This window comes from Cajanus cajan, chromosome 6 (assembly GCF_000230855.2).
Source record: "Cajanus cajan strain Asha chromosome 6, NIPB_CcT2T_4, whole genome shotgun sequence".
Lineage (NCBI taxonomy): Eukaryota > Viridiplantae > Streptophyta > Magnoliopsida > Fabales > Fabaceae > Cajanus > Cajanus cajan.
Window position 1 is genome coordinate 41361014 of NC_138522.1, and position 22188 is coordinate 41383201.

Here is a 22188-nt window from a genome sequence, read left to right on the forward strand (position 1 = left end):
CTTTGACATTGACTTTATGTTGGGAACTCAGATGGAATAACTGCGTAATCAGGCCATGTGAAAGCTGGAATATTGCAATCCAACTTGTCAATAAAACATGCGTCGTTAAAGAGGAAAACGAATGGCTCATTGAGTTCAAAAGTGCAAACAAGAATGTCTTGTGTCAAATATATTATAATAAGGTTGAAATTTCACTTCCTTCACTGTGAAGGCCTTGATGGGCCAAAGCCCATTAGTGGTTAGAGGAAGATAAGATTGAGAATGGGCCTGAGGCTCCGTTTATACTTTATAGAATATAGATAGACAAAGAGTAGCCTCAGCCAAACAGAAAGTGGAGTTCAATGGCTGCTTTCCGCGCCGTGCTTCGTCACATACACATAAACGCCAACAACTGCTTCGCTCCACCGTCGAGTTTAGGTGCCACGTGGCAGTTTCTTATTCCCGCTAAACCCTCCAGAACAGTTAAATCCCGTGCTGGTTTAGACAACTACAAATTAGTGGTGAATAAAGACGAGCGTTTGGAGTGTGTCGACCAAATTGGGAGTGGCAGCGCCACCACGATTGCGGCCATCGTAACGTCCGTTGGAGGCCCCCCCGCCGCCGTTGGAATCGTTCGACTTTCGGGCCCTGCCGCAGTGTCTATTGCGGGCCGAGTGTTCAGGCCCACCAGGAAGACGTGGCGGCCCACCAGCCACGTCGTGGAATACGGCGTCGTGTTGGACTCCGAGGGAAATGTGATCGACGAGGTCCTTGCGGTGCCGATGCTTGCGCCGAGGTCGTACACTCGCGAAGACGTGGTTGAGCTTCAGTGCCACGGCAGTGAAGTGTGTCTGCGTCGCGTGCTGAGGAAGTGTTTGGAAGCCGGAGCAACGCTTGCTCAACCAGGTGCGTCTGCGTCCCTCTCAGTAAACCTAATTCTACAAATGCCAATTACTTTGGTCCTTAATTAGTGCTTTTTGTTTTCTTCTTTCAGGCGAGTTCACTCTTCGCGCATTTCTTAACGGTCGTTTAGATCTCTCACAAGCCGAAAATGTTGCGAGATTAATCGCAGCTAAATCCGTGGCGGCTGCAGATGCTGCACTGGCTGGAATTCAGGCATATGTCTAATTCAATTTTGTTTCCATTTTCTACTGCATCATCATGTTCAACTTCGGGGTGTTTGATGTAATGCTTGGCTTATTGGTTGCTTCATATGAGAACAGGGTGGTTTCTCATCTCTTGTTGGATCATTGAGGAGTCGGTGCATTGAGTTGCTCACTGAGATTGAAGCTCGTTTGGATTTTGATGATGAGATGCCACCTCTGGATTTGAATTTGATTATGGATAAAATCAATAACATGTCACGAGATGTTGAAAGTGCATTGGAGACGGCAAATTATGACAAGCTTCTGCAATCTGGATTGCAGGTATGCTTTGGAACCCTCTGTTCTATGTGAATTTCTTGATGATTGTTTTTTGTTTTGCCCTAACTATCATAAATATCGATGTAATTCTTTCAGATTGCAATTGTTGGCCGCCCAAACGTTGGCAAGTCAAGCCTTCTTAATGCATGGAGCAAAGTATGTTACAGTCATTTTATTTGTTCAATAACTAGCAGGGAAAGCCTCGTGAAAAAAAATAAATAATTTTTAAAAAAAATAATAAGTGGGAAGTTATTTATTTTTAAAAGGTAGTTATTTTTTTGTATATACATTTATTTTCTATTTTATCCTTAAATATATATTAGTGGAAAAAAGTTAGAATACAATATAAGGGGTATAATTGTCTTTGAAAAAGGGGACACTAAAAAAGATATAATTGTTTTAGATGTTATAGATTATAGATTTAATTTGATATTTTTTTTTATTTATCAAATCTTTTATGTAGATATTAACCTTTTTTGTTGGCCAATTGAAACCAATCACATAATTATTTTTATACTTAATTGGCTTCTCGAGTCCATAATTTACCCTTAAGAAAGAGTCTATAATTTGAGTTTAAGGGGCAGAACTACACACACATAACTGCATAAATACATATGTAACACATTGTGATTGTTTAACTTATTGAGCATGGTCTTCTTGTAGCATGCAGAGTGAGAGGGCAATAGTTACTGAAATTGCTGGAACCACTCGTGATGTGATTGAAGCTGGTATCAGTGTCAGTGGCATTCCTATAAACCTTCTTGATACAGCAGGCATAAGGGATACTGATGACATTGTAGAGAAGATCGGTGAGGCTTTCTTTTTCTTCCTTAAGTTCAGGACATGCATAGTTTTCTAAATTTTTATGGATTTTAAAGTGTCCCATTAAATGTGATGTTATAGTGCATGTAACTCGTTTGAATGCAGGTTTTTTTAATGACTTCACACAATAATTCAATCTTCTATGATAATATATCATTAGCAACAGAATAATTTTATATAGGCTTGCAAATGATTATCACTTGTTTGAAGCGTAGTTTAAATGGAAGACCCGGAAAATCAGTTAGGGACAGGGTTATAGACTTTGCCTGATTCGTCTTGGCAATAGTTATGGTTGTCAATTTCGAGTGGCAACTCGTAATAACTACTGAGTTTATGAGATTGGTCAACCTCACCTATACAATTCGAAAGCAAACTCGTTTTTGAGTAATCTCGTTCAATCTTGTGAGTTTGCTCCGAATTTGCAAGATTACAGGAGCTCACTTAAAAAAACTCCCAAAACGAGCTTTTCACTTAAGGTTTTAACAAGTCTCACTTGGAGACGTCTCCCACTCTCCGCATTTCACATTGTCAACCTCATTTCTCTTCACATGTGATTTCGTTCTCTCCGCATGTGTGCGTTCTCTCCTTGCGCGTTCATTCCCTTTGTGTGCATTCGTTCTCTCTGGTTGCCTCCGTGGTGAAGGTTTAGGGTTGTTGTTTCCCTTTGGTTGAAGTCAAGGTCGAGCTGTGGGTTTCTGGAGTTCTCATGGTGAAGGTTCTTTCCCCCTTTTTCTCTCTTCTTCATGTCCCATTTTTTTGTACTCAATCCAAAAATACACTTATATTATAATAGTTAATATTTGTTAGAAATCATGTTTGGGATTGGATCAAATTCTTCCAGTAATGTAGCTGCCTCCTCTGTTGCTAAAAGCAAAATGCTCCAGGAAATAGATAAGATATTGGGTGGAAACACAGGACAGATGTTCGGGGCAATGCAAGAAAAGTAAAATGTAACTATTGCTCAAAGATTGTGAGTGGAGGAATTACTAGATTCAAGCATCTTCTTGCTCGGACTAGAAAAGATTCAAAGCCTTGTGCCATGTTGCCTAAAGAAATTGCTACTTTAATATTGTAATTTGCTATTTTACTTTAATGCGGAATTGGAATGTTGAGTTATTATGTTATTTATAAGTATTATAATATATTTTTTATATTAAGTAACCTCTTATGAGTTTATGGAAGCTCAACGAAATTACCTAAACTCTCGATATCGACAACCTTGAATAGTTAGATGTATCTTGTTGCATGCATTTTGGTGTTTTGCTTCTTAATTTAGCCTCATTACTTCACAATTCACATGTACTGAGATGTTTATTTCTATTTTATTACTAGGCGTAGAGCGATCAGAAGCAGTTGCTAGGGGTGCTGATTTAATTATCATGACTGTGAGTGCCGTTGAAGGGTGGACATCTGAAGACACCAAACTTCTTGAAAGGATTCAATCTGCTAAGGTTTGACCACATAATGATATTTAATATTATTTTGATAAAGATAGCAATATAAACCTTTTATTTGACATTTGACAGAAATATTTGCATCATTTGACATTTGATAGAAATGTAAATATCAAGATATCTGTGATGCCTGGGAAGCACCAAACTAGATAGGTTATTGCTAATATATCCTTAATATATCATATCGCGGGATAAATTGGCATACAAACACTTGGCTGCCTAAAATTTTGTCATCCTATAGTTACCAGTTACAACAACAAGAATAAAAGCCTTTTTCTGCTTGGTGGGATCAATTGCATGGATTTTAAAACCAAGTCTCCATAAGGGCCGTGTAGATCTTAGTTATTCCCTAAAATTGACATTCTAATGATCGTATAGGATAAGGCTCTTAAACATTTTAAATACTACATTACACCTGTTATCTTTCTATTGTAAAACAGGGATCAACTGGATCATCCACCCCAGTAATCCTTGTGGTCAACAAGATAGATTGTAAACCTTGTGCTGAGACTGAATGGGACAAAGGATGTCACAGTCATAATATTTTCAGTAAACATGTGTTTACATGTGCTGTCACTGGTCAAGGATTAGAAGAGCTAGAGAGGGCAGTATTACAGATTGTGGGTCTTGAAGGCATTCCTGCTGGGGGTCGCAGATGGACTGTCAATCAGGTAACCTTTCTTTTTCGGCTTTCCATATCTCTCATAAAGTCTTAGCTTCCAAACTTTTAAATGGGTTGGGAAAGGAATCAATAGACTGTTGAGACCATGTATCTGTATTTGGTAAATTTGAACTAGAAGGTTAAGATTATCCTTAGTTAAGATTAAAATGGGTAGATAGAAAATAACAATGTAATTAGGCACTACAGAGTCCGGATAAATCTGATTTCTACTATTCAATTCTCACTTCAACCAAGCAATAGCCCAAGTGTTTATCTTCTACTATATGATTAAAAAAAAAGGCTTGCATATGCACACACCTACACAAGGAAAGTAGGAAAAACATTTTTTGGGGGGATCTTGAATTTTGGTTGTGTTTGCTGATATAACGATGATTCAGAGACAATGTGAACAACTTGTTCGGACCAAGGAAGCACTTGCAAGGTTACAATCATCAATAAAGGATGAACTGCCTCTGGATTTTTGGACAATTGATTTGAGGGATGCTGCATTGTCCCTTGGACAGATAAGTGGAGAAGATATATCCGAAGAAGTTTTATCAAATATATTCGGCAAGTTCTGTATTGGTAAATAGAAGGCTCCCACTATGTATTTGGTAATTTTTAGCATAGTTTTCTTTATATCATTTCAATCATATAGGATGCTAAATTCCATCTGGGTCTGTACATCTCCCATGAATTTAAAGCCATGGTAATCAGTTTTGTTGTATATTTCTCATACTGATAGTGATAGTATCACGGGAACCCTCCCCTTTCGGTTGGGATCATTAAATTAATTTTATAACTTTTAAATCAAAGGTTCAAATGAAAGTGATATACGGCGCAACTGTAAATAAAGTGATATTCAGTAGGTTAATCCACCGAAGAATTTTTCTTATTTTAATTCTTTTAATATATAATATAGGACATCATTCTTCATTGTATACATAAATCATTTCACTGATTGCAAGTTAATTGTAATAGAATTTAAAACATTATTTTGAAATCAATGTTTGATTAGACAATTTCTTCTTTGATATCTTGGAAAGAACAGAATATGTGAGATTGAAGTAAAAGATATCGTATATCAGCGAGTTTAATTGGTCAGATACTTTTATTGGTTGTGGGATACTAAATTTCTCAATGTACTTGAACCAGTGTATAATAAGTTTGGAAGGTGAAGGCGATTGATCGTGCAAGCTAAAACATTTACGTTGATAATTGATAAAGTTAGGTCACCTGCTACTTAAGCACATGTTTTGCTTTGGGATCATGTAGACTGGCACATGACTCTTCATTAAGTGCACGAGGGTTGAGGATGTGACAGACTTGCTCACAAGTAAGGTTTATCGGATACTCGAGTCTTTTTTACACGCTGCGTAGTCTAGGTCTAAGTGTCTAACTCCATGTTGCGGCCTTATTTGATGTTTACGCCTTCTGTTGTCAGCCTAGGTAATTAGGTATTATTCAAACCCTAATCCATCAATTTATTTTAAAAAAATATTTAATTGTTTATTTATATTATCTTTAAGAATTAATTTACTAACTTTTATTTATTTTTCACTTAATAGATTATTTCTAAAAATAATTAACGAATATTTTTTAACATAACTTTTAATTAATTTTCTTTTCGAATTCTAGATATTGCATCCAAATAATGGTTAAAATTCATCTTAAAATTATAATTCTATACTTCTATTGTTTGCACAAATTAAACAAAGGATATAATTTTAAATCAATTTTAATTTTATAAAATTGAAATCAAAATTAAAATTTCATATTATAACTAATATTTTAACATGTACATTTCACATGTTAAATGTTTATTGTATATAAATAAATTTTATAATAAGTTATATATACAAATAAATATTATATTTAAATATATAAATTATATTTAAAATTTGTATAATAAATTTTTTTAAACATAAGAATTATATTTTTATTTAAGATAAATAATTTATATTATGATACAAGCTCATTTTTAATTATTAATAATTAATTTTAAAACATAAAATTTTAACTCAAAAAAATATAATAAAAAAATAAATGAATTAGATAAAAAGTTAAAAAGAATCTCCATCGTAAAATAGCCTCTAAAAAAACTCTCGCACAATATGTTGATTTTAATTCTACGCGTCAATCATATGTAACGAAATTTATTGAAAAAAATTGATAGATAGCTTGATCAACATGTTCGATAAATTAACTGCCAGTGGTGATGACACTTATGGAAAGCAGACATGGAGTGCCCAAAATTGTTACGCATAAAAATAAGTGGTACACATTAACATTATTACATTTTTATTCAAATGTACGAAAAGAATCAATCGCCAGCAACTAAATAGAGTGAACATGGTGATGCTGGTTGTGATCCTCTAACTGCATAAATTAATTATCCATCCAAGACTCTTGTCATTTACACTTAGAAGCAACGGATCCCTTCAACAATGAGAGATGCCAGTGCCTCCTTTCCCTCGGGGATAACAACTTAGCCAAGGGAATCAACACAAATAAATGCACTACATTTTTAAGACACCAACATGAACCTCTAACCAAGTACCTTGCGAAGTTCATCAGTCAACTTCACACGACCTGATGGCTCCAACTGCACCAAAATTTCAAAGATACAATGAAGAAAGTATTAAACATTATACAGTTAATGTAACCAAATAATAACAACATAGCTAATGAAATAAAAAGTTCAAGTACCTTGCTTAAAAGGGCAGCAAGACCCTGTGGTAGAGCTTGCAAATCTAGAGCCGAGTCACCAATATTTGTCAATTGAAGCAACACTTTCTGCACTCGCAACTCCTTTAGCCTATTCTCGAAATTTGCAGGATTATTCTTCCATCTGAAGAAGGCTTCATCATCCAACCAAGCACCTTCTTTACCGTTGGCAATATCAGAATTCAAATACCATTCTTTGAGCATGTTCAGTGCAGATGCATGTGACAAATGGTCACCAGCAGCATCTCTCAAACTGTTGATCAGTGACTGCTCACCAATTCTCCTGTACAGTCTCCGGTAGAAGACGGTGCGGGAGTTACGCCAGTCCAGAACTTCTCTAATGACACCCTTGGCAGCCATTCTTAAGGAAGTATCATGCAGTTCAGCAAACTTGGTAGCTATCTGGGTATACACAGGCAAAAGCTGTTTCTCACGCGATTTAATCTGCTGCTGTAGGGATTCAAAGGTGGTAGTGTCCCAGTTACTCTTGACTTCCTGAAGATTTGCCTTCAGAGTTATCAACTGCTGATCAAGTCTACCCATGCACTCCAACAATTCTCTTGTTCTAAACTTGATCTCGATCATTCCTTCTGGCTCAAGGACATTACCTTTAGCCGTTCGCTCGGCATACATTTCAATGTGGTCTGAATTGATTCGACTGTCAACGACAACCCATGCCCCGCCACGAAGCTCACCCATCATTGGAATGTATACAAATATGGGCTGCTTGTATGTTCTAAGGTTCTCCACAATAGTTGATCCGGCCTGAAGAATTCCTTCAAAAAGGTCCCTTTGCCCTCCTGAAAAGCCTCTCCAGTTTGCCATAATGAAAAGCGGGAGCTCTTCTCTGTTGAAATCCAATATTGCTTGGGCTGTCTTGGTTGCAGAATCAGGAAACCAAACTTGCCCAGCTTGAGGAACAACGCGCTCGTGAGAATCGAGCTGGCCTGGATCAGCAGGTATTATTTGCATCACTGTCTGCGTTTCTACAGCAACAATTCCAACAGGGATGCCTCCAAGCTTTGCCCTTCCTGTAACAACTGTTCTTGCCCATCCCTCTAGTGTCTCCACAAAGCTGTCCTTGTCAAAAATGCCTCCCAGCCATCTTCCATTACCATCCAGGGTTCCAGAAATGGCAGCACGAGGATCACACGAGTTTTCTGGGAAATACTCTACCGGTCTTTCTGGAGGATCAAGGGGCTTTACAATGGGAAGCACACCGCCTACATGGGAAGGAATGTAGCTAAGCCACTTCAAAATAGAAGAAACACCTTCGAGATCATCAGAAACTGTAAGATGAACTACTCCATTAGTTGCCATGATTTTAGGTCCACCAAGTTGCATGTGAGAGCTGTATACCTCCCGACCAAGAAGCTTGTTTAATGCTGAAAAACCAGTAAGAATTATGGGCTGATCAAGCCTCTGTATGCATCTCATCCCAAGCCTAGCAAGATAAGCACCTATTCCAACAGTTCTACCAGTCACATATGTCAATGTAAAAGTTTCCTTGTATGCTCTTGAATAAGCACCGGCAATAGCCCCACTTCCACTCAAGTTCTCAACCCCAAGGCCATCCTCCTTGCCAACAATGGTGTCTATAACCCATCTGGTTTCTCCACTCTCAAGCTTTAATTCATGTGCGATCACTGATGATCCAATCCGAGAATAATCCTCAGGCGTTAAATATACATACTGAAAGCCATGCTCAGGATTAGATTCCTCAGACCAACCAACTCTGAAACAGGATTTGACTTCCTCAGCTACACCTAAACGAGCACCAGAATTTGCTGCTAAATAAATTAAAGGTAGTTTTTTTGTACACGCAAGATCAGTTACTGCTCGGAAGAATGCATCCTCTCTTGGGCCAAAAGAACCAGCCTTGAAGGTCACATCGTTTGAAACAACCAATATTGTCCTTCCAGTTGGGAACTCAGGAGTACACATTTCCATAAACCAGGCTACCATGCCAACATCATTGAATCCAGGGTAACGCTCTACAGGAACAAGAGGAGTACCCCAGCTACCTTCTTTGTCAGCAAACTTAAGCTCTGTTACCTTTAGAAGATTTTTATCTTTGGGTCTTTGAAATCCTGGTTGTTGGATTGCCCATGACTGTTCCAAGGCTGTTTTAAATGCCTGCAAGAAGACTTTCTCTTCAGGAAATATAGTTTGACTTGACTTGTCATCCAGTCAATAAAAAAAAAAAAGCAATAATAAACACAGATAGACACAAAAAGAAACCTGTATTTTTTCCGACTAAATTCACTGAATAGCACTTACAAGAGGAAAATCGTAGCAATAAGTGGTGCTGTTCTTTCTTGCTGAAAGACGTTTTCGGTCAATAACTCCCAAAGGTTGATAATTTTCATTCACTGGCACACCATGCAGTGGACCCTTAACTGAGACTGAACTGTATACCACTTTATGAGTGTCAGCATCCTCGTTTTCTCGGTATATCTGAGATTATACAAATTAAGAATCAAATCAATATTTACCAATAGTTTTCATTAATAATCTTTCCATACAGAAGGTGAGATATAACTAACAAAGAGAATATGTTGTTAAGCGTACAAACTTAAGATTACCATTGTCCTTACATATTTTTTAACTTCTTAAAGGTCAAATCTTGTCAATACTAAACAATTTTTAAGATATCAAGAAAAGAGAGTAACATTCCACTTAATGAAAAAGTAATCAATCCTGACTCTTTTTCCCTGCCTAAAGAGCCTTATCGATCAAAAGGTTTCACAACAGGTCTTCTGAAAAAACTTAAATTGATGAATTGCTGAAACATCAGATTTATCAATTGCTTCATGATTGGAAATACTTTAAAGTTTGGAGCATGGTATTAGCACTTGATGCTATCAAATATATAAAAAGGTGCTCCTTTTTCATTATCAACATAACCAATCTTTTGTTTCTTAGACAAAGTGTTCGCTCCAGAAATATTAATTGTTGATAGTGATAAGGGTTTCACCAACTTTGCTTGTCAAAAGCAACCTTTAGAAAGCTGAATGGAAATGTAGTGGCATGCAGAAAAGATTTCCTTGAAATTCTTAACTAAATACTTACATGTACAGTGCATGTATGACCAGTCACATTGTTTACAATGACCCTCCAAGCACCATTTGCTTGTCCACAGGCTGCCATCCAGAGCTTGACTTCCCACACAACAACCCCTAATCTATGCATTCTTACACCAACAGATGAATGGATTTCCCGGGCCAGTTCTTCCAAGACTGCCTCAACTGTAGTTTCTTCTTTCCCAGCATCTATGTTAATTTTCCTGCCATTAACATCCAAAATGTAAGACATACACAAAAGCTTCATTTTCATATGCTAAAAGAATATAAATGGACCAGTTTGTAGCCATAATTACTTGGGATACGGCACAAGATCATCTATTTGTTGCTCACGTATGATATAGAGGTACATATGAGCATGTTCAGATTTGATATTGGCATTGTGTGCATTAAGTTCCAACTCCTCCATTGCAGCCATCAAAGACCTAAAAATGCTCCTTGAAGTAAAAGACATAGCCAATTGGGTTCGAGATGTTTCAGCATCCAGCCTTTGATACGAAGAGAATCCTTCATTTGTGGTTGGCTGTCTTAGAAGTGTACGAAGAAACATTCTTTGAATTGGTAGTGGCTTGTGATCCACAACTGTGTACAGGTGCCATTGACGATCTCGAGATGGAGTATACCGTATATTCTCATAGCCTTTAAGTTTGTCCTATATTCAGACAAATGTTAACGAGTTTAAGATCAAACATACAAGTGGAATTTTCTTTTCCCCACCTGCTGATGTAAAGGGACTTAAACCATAAAATAACTAACCAATTCAAGATAAATGGATAGTGGAGGTTCCAGATGACGCAACAGAGGTTCCTCCTCATAGTACAGCTTTTCTGCTGACCAGTGAAACGAGTGCCTCATTGGGGCACGTCCTTCATCCCTTTGTATGATACAGCTGATTACTCCAACACCTGCAGCTCGTATGGTGGAGCCTACTTCCTGCTCTTTCAGTATTTTAGCTAACTTATTGATTCTTTCTTGAGCCTGATCCTCATCACCACTACAAAACACCAAAAGTTTCTTGTCAAGAAGACAAAGGAGGTTCATATCAGTAGCTCAACAAAAAGCATATTAGTCCACCTGACACCTAGTTTTCTTCTAGAAAACTAAAATTAAATTTTAGTGGTCCTATACTGATCCTAACCATCTTTTCAATACCTAAAAGAATAGAACTAGTCTATAAATCTCAAATAAAATGTAAGCTATACAATCATCAATGCTTCAACAATTTGAAAAAATAAAAACAAAAGGTTCATATTAATACAAGGACTTGCTGAAACAGTACCTGTCTTGCAGTAAACTCATCTGGTTGTTGATGCCCACTAATCCAATATGCATCATATTACCATAGTTAACTGGTTCCACAGAACCACTTGTAAGTGTTTCATGAAGGTTATTGGTTGCCTCCCTTAAAGCAGCACTGATAATTGCTGGCAAAAATTGAAGAGATTTAATTATAACCATCACTCCCCACTTTTTCTCACTATGTTTCTCCACCACTGTTTTATTTGAAGTTTGGTCTTCAACTCCATTCTTCCTTTCAATGTACTCATCATAAAACTCCCATGTAGCAATAAGACCAGATCTGTGCCATTGCATCCTGACACTCCCTTTGACAAGATATGGCTGATAGCAAATATTAGAAGTTAGAAAAGCAAATGATAATCCCTTTCCATCATCAGCCCCACCAAGGCAAAATAAAACACAGAGCTAGAAAAATTAAAGTATGAAACTAGTATTAAAACTCATATACCTGGTAAAGCCTGCGAACATAAGTTTCCACAACCCTCCTCTGAAGGGTATGATCACTGTGATCAAATAAACCCACAAGGGCATCTTCAACCGCCAAAGGAGCACTTACAATGTCCTCCATTCGGTCATTAATGGCACTCTTCCTCTTGGGAGTATCAATATTTTCACCATCCTCTGTGAACATCTCTAGTTCAGAAAGACTTCTAGCAATGTTGGATCGAAGTTCACTTAATTTAGTTTGTTCCAGCAGTTGACTTGCTTTTAGAGCCAACTGCATCAAGATAATTGCAAATCAGGATTTCACTCAAAATGTTCCAAAGAATTAAAAATATCATTCACAAGATGAAACAGAAAGTAGATAATTGAAGGCTATGCTCTCCCAATAGACAAGATTCTATGCATCCTAACATGATGAATAACACGGAACTATATTTTTCAGCTTGAACATAATTTCCCGGGGTAATGTCCAACCTCAGAATAATTTGTATGGTTGAGTACTGAGAAACGGATTAACTGATCCCTGTAAGCAGCAGGGTTTGGGTAAACCAATTTATCCATTAGTCGCAATATCAGCTTATTTTTACTCTTGATGCCCTGAAAATCACAAAATGCAGTTAATAAAATTGCAGTATAATGTCAAGACATTCAGGAAGCAAAACACCCTAGTTGAGCATGTTATAAAAGCTCATACCTGATGAGAGAGCACTATATCTACAATCTTCAATAGATCTTTCTTGTATTGAAGACGAAGACGTTCAATCACATCAGCCTAGACATCAGGGGAAAGGAACTTGAATATTCTAGAAAACTAATAGATAGAGAAAACATCTTTTGTTGCATCATAAACCAGAGTCATTTGTATATTGGAATGAAAAGGTAAAAGAGGAAAACTAAAATGTGTTGATAAGCTTTTATATATTGCAGGCTTGCACCCCAAGGCAATAAAAGAAACAGTTTGATATAGACAGAAAGAATGCATAATGATCAATTGGAATCTTGTAAAAACTAGAGATAATGATGCAGGACACAGGAAAACAATGAATCAAATATTTTTTTAAAAGTTTTAACAGATTTCCCACATAATATTAGCACAAGCAGTTGAAAAATTATACTAACCTGTATATTATCACTAAACAATTCTTCAACAAAAAGATACTCTTCAAAAAGGGATTGAACAATTATATGGGCATGGCTCTCTCTTCCACCCTCATAAGACTTAACAACACTCATTAGAGGTTCAACTAGTCTTTCTAGGGCTCCTTTTTCTTTGTCAGGACAGGAGGAAAGATGAGCCTGCAGTGTAAAACACAACCCATAAATTATTCACATTAGAAGGGAAAACACTGTAATGAGCAATTCAGGAAGGGCAACTCACTTCAAGAATTCCCTTCAATAATTTGGCAGGGAAATCAACAACTTGAGAGCTTGAAATCTTCTCAAATTCCTTGTATTTTGATTCCAACTGAAAAATCACATAGTTCAACATCAGCTCAGATTACTTAAAAGATATTAAACCAGAAAAAAAAAATGGCAGTTGCGTATCCCTTTACCTCATTTTTAAGATCTTTGGGAAGACGGGTTGCTAAAACTGCAAAGCACTCTTGCCATTGAAGAAAAGGCAATTCTGGACTATCAAGGCAATTAAGCAAACTTTGCACAACCTGAGATAGTTGTCTAGCTTGTTAATAAGATAAGCATGCATGTCTCATCATCATAATAATAATAATAATAATAATAGAATCCAAAAATCTCGTATCTGTAAAAGATGAATCATAACCACATACATATACAGTATAATTACAAAGATAATGGATCAAGGTGAAGAATTTACTCACTTCATCAATATTGTGCTCATACCCAGCAAGAATCATCCGTGCGGCATTTAAGCTTGCAGCACATTTCTGATGAACTTTACCAGAAATTGCAGTAGGAGGTCCCAGGACTGGGAAGCTCCCAGTGAAGGGTTCTGCCTTCCGTACAGCTGAAGGATCATCTAGATCAAGTCTTGCTATAAGTTCACCAGCCTGCAAAAGATGATAGTTTTTAATCCTCTCTTTCATTTTGAGCACTTTTACTTTCTATGTGGAATGCTAGATACCTGCATTGCTTGACCTTCAGACATTTTGAAATGAATAATCCCAGAAGCAGGGGAAAGAAGAGGCATGCACATTTTCATGACCTCAACTTCAGCATATGGTGTGTCAGCATCAACATGACTGTCATCTGTAACCAAATATCTCAGAAGCTTGCATGGTGTCTCCGCAACCAACTTTGATGGATCATGATCATTCTTCATACAAAAAAGTAGTTTAGAAACTTCCCTCAGCCACAAAGGAAATAGTTGAGGTAAAAATGTACTTATTTCACCTGAAGCAAGCAAGTCCTTCCATCTATAAGAAGGCGAGTTCCAGCTGCTTCTTCCTCTGCATATAATACATGACTGTTTCCATTCAACTGTAACATGTAGAAACAGCTAGTTAAGAACTCAAGAGCCAGATATAAAACAAAAGCCAGTTATAAAATAGTGATGTTATCAATAAAAATACTAAGGTGCTAGCTTAATTGGAGACAAAGTTATAGATGTGGCATAAAATATTCAGTTTATATTTTTTTGGTGATAATACTTCTTTCTAGTTTATGACTAGAATGAATTAAAAAGATACTTTTTAGGCACACGTCATTGCTATCTAGACAGGCCAATTGTAGACTGCCATAGTCCATACTAAATAATTAACTAATGCTTTTTAATAAATCTCTCAGCTCTGAGTTTGAACTCTGATAAAATGATGAAATCATTAAATAACCCATAAATCAGCTGTACTGAAATACCCGCATCCCTTTTCAAGGTTTTGGCATCAAGTGAACGTCTCTAGAAACGGGAAGTACATTTTCATACACAACAATTTCTCTAACCTACTGATAGAGAAGCATAAAACATCCATGAAGAATTTATGCTCATATCAAAGAAATTATAACGAAAAGAATCAAATTATGAATGAAAAGTAATAATGTTAACAAACCATGTAATACGATAAATTTTACTGTGATGAATAGAGTAGTAAAGGAGAAAACTACAAAATAAAAAGCACATACATAGGTAGTTCAGAGAACAAATACTTGCCTGCATTAGCAAACCTCCATCACGTAAAGTATGTATTTCTGCTTCTATCTCTGATTGATTCATTTTCAATCTATAACTTCCAGGCCCACCTCGTATCATGTCAATCTAGAAATTGTGTTACAAGATATGAATTACACAAGTTGATTATTTTCTAGGACGGCATAAGTCTCAAAAAAGTAAGGAGAGAACAAAAAATGTCCATTAAATTGGCATTTATAACTTATAAGAATACATACCGTATATTTGCTTCCTTCAATGTTCAAGGAAACTTGAGAATGGACAAGAGATATGTGCTGTCATAATTATACACTAAATTAGCATCACTAGAAAATAAGAAAGGATTTAAATGCACTGTGTGAACTATATGTTGTTCCCATTAAGACACAGTACCTTGGGAGGGATTTGTCCCTTTTCAAGATAGCCGACATAGTCTGAAACCAAAGCTGCACTGCTAGCAGAAGCTTTCTGTATTAATTGGAAGAATCACAGGTCCTGAGTTCCACAATACGAACTAACAAAAACTCAAGGAGAAATGGATATTAAAAACAAGTTTTCTTACATAGAGTGCCCCTCCAACAACAGAAAGATACCAGGGAGGCCTCTCTGCTCTAACCCGCATTGCAATTCTACTGTCTAGCCAACCTGTGTGAATTTTGTTTTCTCTGTAGTCTGAAGCCTGAGATCAAATATTGTACTAATGTCACTTCAACATTTTAAACACCATTTATAAAACAACAATTTGTCATCATGTGAGTAATTTACATTCAGAAGATCAATGGTGTAATCAACATTGGTTCGGATTTCCCCACGAATTTGAATCTCCTTCAGCCCCAGAACCATATTTGCAATTGCTAAAGCCCTAGATTCTCCAAAAGCGAAAACATGCCCTGAGGTAAAAGATATGATATTTATAAGCTGATATAAGGTGAGTTATAGAATGGGAATTGTGTAAATACAAGAATGTAAGAATAAAGAATGTTATGGAGAATTGACACTCAACAGTAAAAAATTTACCAACAGTGGAGTTCGTTATATAAATTACTGAACAGAAGAATCAATATTTCTAAATCATTATAAGAAGCTCTCATTAATTCTGAAAAATCCTTGAGTGGACATAATAGTTTGCTTCTTTACTCACAATAATAATCATACATATTCCCTAGCTCCTGTAATATAAAAGACCCCTCTCCATTCCCATAACCTTTTTCCCCACAACTTGGCAATGCCACTCATGTTTCTTTCTTTTTTTTCCAGAATGAGAGAAAGATCCCTATACCTATTGGAGATACATGTTCCTTTTAATACCCTTCAAATGAAAAAGTTCAACACTCAGTATGACAGCCAACATAAAAATGCAATGAATATGAATTGTCAATTACACAGCCATTCTGTTAAATTTATGTCACAAAAGGGGAAAAATTATTGATTACTATTACCAACAATGCAGTGCGGCTGCTTTAAACATGTGGAGACCTATGAAGAACAATTTTACAAACACAAAAGAAAATGTGCATGCACACATATCCATGCAAACCAGCTAGTCATGGGACATAAGGTAAAGGTACTCGTATTTACTCTTATCTCATATTAATGAATTTTTACCAATTGACTAATGCATTTAAATTTCTGATTTTCCAACCTCCCACCAAACCCAACTGTACATCCTAGCTCTTGCTTTACTACTAAGGTCATGCATTCAAACATTAATCATTTTTCCCATAACAAGGCAAGGTGTATTGCTCATTGTGCACTGAAAGAAGATGAAGGTAAAAATGAACAAAAAAGACCTATACATTAATTTGACATCATGGAATCTGCAATTTCCCAATTAAAGATCACAATGGTATATTGGGTATTTGAAGATTTATAATGGCTAATTTGTTTAATTAATTAATTAATAGTTATTGCTTACCAAACTGTGAATCTGAGAATTCATGAATTCCTCCTCCAGACTGCAAACATATAATTCAAAAAAATTTAGCACCCGAACATTTATTTTATGCCTACATATGAAGAAATAGAAGACTTACCTTGACAGAGAAGTATGCCCAAACATTTGGTTTGCTTTTAAAGCTAAGCTCCTGCACAAATACTTTACTTAGTACTAGTTACAGGATGAATGAAGTAAAAGATGAGATAGCTGTTAGACTTGGTAGTTAACCTGCACTTTCCCACTTGTAGGCTTAAAACCATCATCAGGGTCTTCACTAGTCACTCGCACAGCTACACAATGACCTTTTGGCCTTGTAGATTCTGCTTTGTCAAAATCAAAAGGGGTAGCTAAAACTGATGTTTTTCTCCAAGCATCATTACCCCCACCATGTTCCACCCCATAGAAACGCCTTATCTCTGTTAAATGAGACACATAAAATACATGTAAGAAATCAAATCAATTAGCAAACAAGAAGTAAATAATAGTAAACATATCAGAAGTTGTACCCGGTATTTGCCAGAGAGGGATACCCATCCCAATGGCAACCTGTGCTGCTGGCAGATTTACCTCTGCTATCCACTCAGTAACAGGATGTTCAACCTATATAACAATCAATTGCAAAAGAATCCCTGACGTTGGTGAGTAAAGGGGGAAAAATAAAAGGCATAAAAAGTAAAACAGTACAGAAAATTGGAAGAACTGATTTCAAGCACTACCACCATCCATACAAAATCTCCAAAACTATACAGAAGCATTTACCAAGTATAACTACTAAGCTAAAAAGCCTATGTTACCAAAAAATTCTAAGCATTATCATAAAGCTCAATACACACTTCCATGGGCATTTTAGATTAAAATTCTGACATATTAATCATAATTCAAAGGAGAGCAAAGTCAAAGGGAGAATAATTCAAGTCATAAAACAGTGCAAAATAATTATGGTGTAGGTCAAAACCAAGGTTATAACATACTATAAAAATAGAACCGATCTAATCAACAGTTCAGCTACCTGTAGCCGGGGGTTCAACTCTAAAAAGTAGTACTCGCCAGTTTCCATACTAAAAAGATACTCAACAGTAGCCGCCCCTACATAATTTACAGATTTAGCCAACCTTCTAGCTGCCTGTTCCAGTTTTTTCACCGTTTCTATTGGTGCTACAGTAATAGGACCCTCCTCAATAATCTGTTACAGACAATTGATTAAGCCATTAGTGAGATTCTAGATGTATTGCAGAAATTTGGTGGCAACAAAAAGTTTTTGTACCTTTTGGTGCCTCCTTTGAACACTGCAATCACGGCTATGCAAAGCCACAACATTTCCATACTGATCACAAAGTAACTGGACTTCTAGATGTCGGCTCTACATAGAAAAAAGAGATTATCAAAATAACAATCAAGACTCCAAGAATCATGCTTGTTCAGATCAAAGATCAGTGGATTATCTAACCTGGGATGCAACTTTCATGATAAATATAGGTGAACCCGGAACTTCACCTTGAACTTGCTTGAACAATGCCCTTACCTCATCATCATTATGAACCTAAAAAATCCATATGCCTGTTAATTTCTAAATTTGCCAAACAAATCATACCAAAATAAGATTGGCACAAAGTTTCTTGTTCTTATAAATATTTATGCTGTTTTCAATTTGAAAGAAAAAAAAAATTAACATAGTCCTGGAAGACAAAATTAGCTTAGAAGATTAACAGCATGGATGCCATAGGAATTTTTAAATGCTGCAGTATTGATTAGGCAAGAACCAAACCTTTCTTATGCCTTTACCACCACCACCCCAAGATGCCTTGATCATTGCCGGGTATCCTACAACTTGACAACTCGCAATTGCTTCCTCTGTTGTATAAACACATGCTTCCCGATAAATTTCATCAGGAATAGTAATCAAGGAACTTTCAGGCGGAATTTTCACCTGTAAGAAGAAATTTCAATGTCAGGAGCTGGGCATCCATAACAAAAGAATGGCACTATAACGATATACTGTAATTTACATGAGAACCACTCCATGGAAGGGTTGGCACATCCGCTGCTTGAGCAATCAATGATGAACCAATTTTATCTCCCAATGCAGCCATAGATATGGCAGGAGGTCCGAGAAATACAATTCCTTTTGCTTTTAACGCATCTGGAAGCTCAGGATTTTCTGATGCATGACCCCAACCAGGCCACACTGCATCCACATGTGTTATCTCGGCCATCTGTACAGTACATTGCATGCCGGTAAGCAGAATATAGAAGTTTTATAGGTCAAAAGAACCATTACTACAGAAGCACTGAAATCACTATAATGACAAGAATAGTGTGTTGAACTATAGGCAACAATAAAGACATTTAGTAACAGGAACAAATTATGCAAAAGTATATTTATCGAATGAAAGTTTCATGTCTTGGGAGGTGGGTTATGTTTCTTCTAGATGACATTCAAATTGATAACTTGTATAAAAAGAAGAAAAATATAAATAAACATCTCCAAGTGTAATTGTCATCTTTACTTTGTTGATTTCTACTTTCCTTAACAAAATCTGCTTTGACAATTATTTGAAGTACAAAATCTGAGGAAGTCAACATCACACACCTCAAGAATAAGCTGCACATTGGCATAGTTATTGTTATTGGTCCCACCAGGTACTTCTACAAATTGATCAGCCATTCTGATATGTTCTGCATTGATTCTCATGTCCTCTGGAGTAGCCATGGCAACCAACAAGATGGCTTTCTCTGTGCCAAATGTCTCATAGGCCCAGCCCCTAACACTACGTATAAACTTGACTGCTGCCATTCCATTGTTGGCAATTAATATGCTGTGAATTGGCCTGTTTCCGCCAAGGGCCTTGCAGAACTCGTCTACTTCAGATATTGCAGCAGGGTGCCTATTTGGTAGTAGACTGTTTGCGTATCCATTCCGACGCCCAATGTCAGCCATTATTGTTCTCCTTCTATATGTCTCCTATGTACAGCACAATTAAAAAAAAGTTTGATTACCAGCAGTTCAAGACATATGAGAATCAATTAGGAATTAGGATTTTTTTTTTTATCAATTTATATTGCTTGTTCAGCAATGGTATTCTGGAAACTTTCTGAAGAATCATTTGTCCTGCTTAATATAGATGAAACTCAAGTTAAAGCAGGTAATTAAGCAGTACAAAATCCCTCTCCACTTTTACTGGGCAAGATCAACATGAAGTAAAAGAAAATGGACAACTAAAAAAAAGTTGTAAAGTTCTGTTTGGTCAACGCCAACCACATAAGAACTTGATAAGAAACTCCAGATTTGGAAACACTCAGAATTGTGGCCGATATGGTTAACTCATTTCGGCAAATCAGGATTCCACCAGTAAAATCCTGTCACAAACCCATTCCTCCCAAACCTGTAGCTTTCACTGTAAGATACAAACACCCAAACACAGCCTAGTAGTTCACTCTCACTCTCACTCTCACTCTCACTCTCAGATGCGGTATGGCAAAGGCACCAATTTCAAAAAATAATAAAAGTCAGCATCTAATGATAACTCTCTACCTTTTCAATCAATTGACCCCTCTAACTTCCGATTAGCAAAAGACAATTTTTTTCACTGGACCCTCCAAGCCAAAACCAATTCTAAACAAAAGGGTATAAAAGGGTCTTCCTTTCCTTCACGAACAACACAGAATTCAACTACTTTTTTAAACATTTTCAATAAAAGGGGAGGGGGAAGAATGCAAAAAAAAAAAAAACAAAACAAAAAAACAAAACAAAACAAAAGGAAGCCAAGAGAATCAAACACAGACCTTGGGAAGAAAACCGTGGTGACAAAATCAAGAAATTTCTTTTAATTCTGATTGTACGAAATTGGTGGGAGGTGGAGAAGCATTGGGAGCTTAAGAAGGTGAATTATAAGTGAGAGAGTTGTTGGGTGAGTGCACGTAAATGGTGATGAGTGATCATGCACAAACCAAACCAAAAGTTGAGGGAGGTAGGTTTGGTGTACTGTTGTGTTGGGTTCTCTCTCTCTCTCTCTATTCAATGAAAGCTGCACGTGGTACCTGCCTTTGCCACACCTCTCGTTCCAGCAGTATTAGTAGTGGTAGTAGTTCCCAGCTACCCCTTTCTCTCTCTCTTTGGCTGGTGAGAATAAATTAGTTGTAAAAATGGGTTTTTGGTTCAAGGGTAGGAGCAAGAGATGCATGTCACGTCATCAATGAATGAATGAGGTGCCTCTATTGACTATGCGTGGTTCGCTGGTGTTTTACCCACCAACCCTTCTTCTTCATATCATTAGATGAGTCAAATATGGAAGCCAAGCTCTCTCATATTTTATATCCATCTCCACTTCTGTCCCTTTGTTTATATTATTTTATTTTCAAACTGTCTGTGTCCGGATATCATGTTTATTGGACCTAATTAAAAATTTTAAAAAAAAATTAATAATTTTATATTCATAATTGAATAATAATATAAAGTACTTTTTTACTATTAATACATACACTGTTTACTCTTGTTTTAAAATTTATATCTAGACTAAAATTAAAATATGTTAAACTTAAATTCTAGTAAATAAAGACATTCGCAAATCACGATATCCTAAGATTTTGGTAAGCTTATTGCACGTGTTTGCCTCCAAATGGGACAAAAAAAATTGCCTAAGTTTTTCCTACAAGAAATAAATTTAACATTAATAATGTCTAATTAATAACGTATGACAGAGATCCAAAAAAAAAATTGTATAGTTTAATAACATGATTGTATAAGAAATGGTTTTTTGCACTACTTAACAGTCTGTCATTGTCATTTATTGCATGGGTAAAATTGTAACTTCGGCTATTCTCATTCCCATTAGATTTGTTTTTTCCTTTGTTTATATTCACAAAGAGAAGCAGAGATAGCATTTCAATAAATTTTGGTTTCGGTTATGGTTGGGGGTTAGGTTTATTCATGACATCCTTACTGTTGTCTACCGCCCTTGATTTTGGTCTCTATTTTAATGGGTGAAATGGGATAATGATAGAAACACACCAAAAAGTCAAACTTAATAATTCTTTTCATATATATTTCACAAATTAAAGAAACGGGAATCAAGCAAAATGAATTGACTCAAAACGCAGAACTTTGCAGGCTAATGATAGGTTTGAACCATGAAGATTGGAGGGTGATTCCGTTTACTCTGTTGGAGTTGGAGATGATCCCATTTTTTGTTACAAAGTGGGTAGGTGATGACTGATTTTATTTAGGTGAACTACGTCACA

The 22188-nt window shown here is 36.4% G+C and overlaps 2 protein-coding genes across 2 annotated transcripts; one reads left to right on the forward strand and one right to left on the reverse strand.

Moving 5' to 3' along the window:
• The first annotated feature begins 300 nt into the window (after positions 1 to 300).
• LOC109810744 (tRNA modification GTPase) lies at positions 301 to 5155 on the forward strand. The gene is made up of 8 exons (XM_083077113.1): positions 301 to 885; positions 974 to 1095; positions 1203 to 1406; positions 1500 to 1559; positions 2074 to 2212; positions 3558 to 3676; positions 4120 to 4350; positions 4739 to 5155. Exons 1-8 carry the CDS (start codon positions 342 to 344, stop codon positions 4931 to 4933), a joined length of 1614 nt encoding a protein of 537 aa, XP_082933239.1. The 5' UTR covers positions 301 to 341; the 3' UTR covers positions 4934 to 5155.
• A 1431-nt stretch (positions 5156 to 6586) lies between these two features.
• Positions 6587 to 21230, reverse strand: LOC109810760 (acetyl-CoA carboxylase 1). Its single transcript, XM_020374307.3, has 32 exons — positions 20734 to 21230; positions 19541 to 19912; positions 18957 to 19163; positions 18716 to 18877; positions 18398 to 18490; positions 18215 to 18310; positions 17960 to 18133; positions 17457 to 17550; positions 17179 to 17366; positions 17048 to 17098; positions 16930 to 16969; positions 15780 to 15904; positions 15577 to 15693; positions 15408 to 15482; positions 15254 to 15310; positions 15018 to 15122; positions 14264 to 14350; positions 13995 to 14186; positions 13732 to 13920; positions 13447 to 13557; positions 13272 to 13358; positions 13013 to 13189; positions 12588 to 12665; positions 12368 to 12490; positions 11898 to 12167; positions 11430 to 11770; positions 10907 to 11144; positions 10447 to 10802; positions 10140 to 10353; positions 9348 to 9524; positions 7050 to 9203; positions 6587 to 6945 (listed from the first exon to the last, which is right to left on the reverse strand). The coding sequence occupies exons 2-32, from the start codon at positions 19886 to 19888 to the stop codon at positions 6889 to 6891; spliced, it is 6783 nt and encodes a 2260-aa protein (XP_020229896.1). The 5' UTR covers positions 19889 to 19912; positions 20734 to 21230; the 3' UTR covers positions 6587 to 6888.
• Positions 21231 to 22188: the final 958 nt, after the last annotated feature.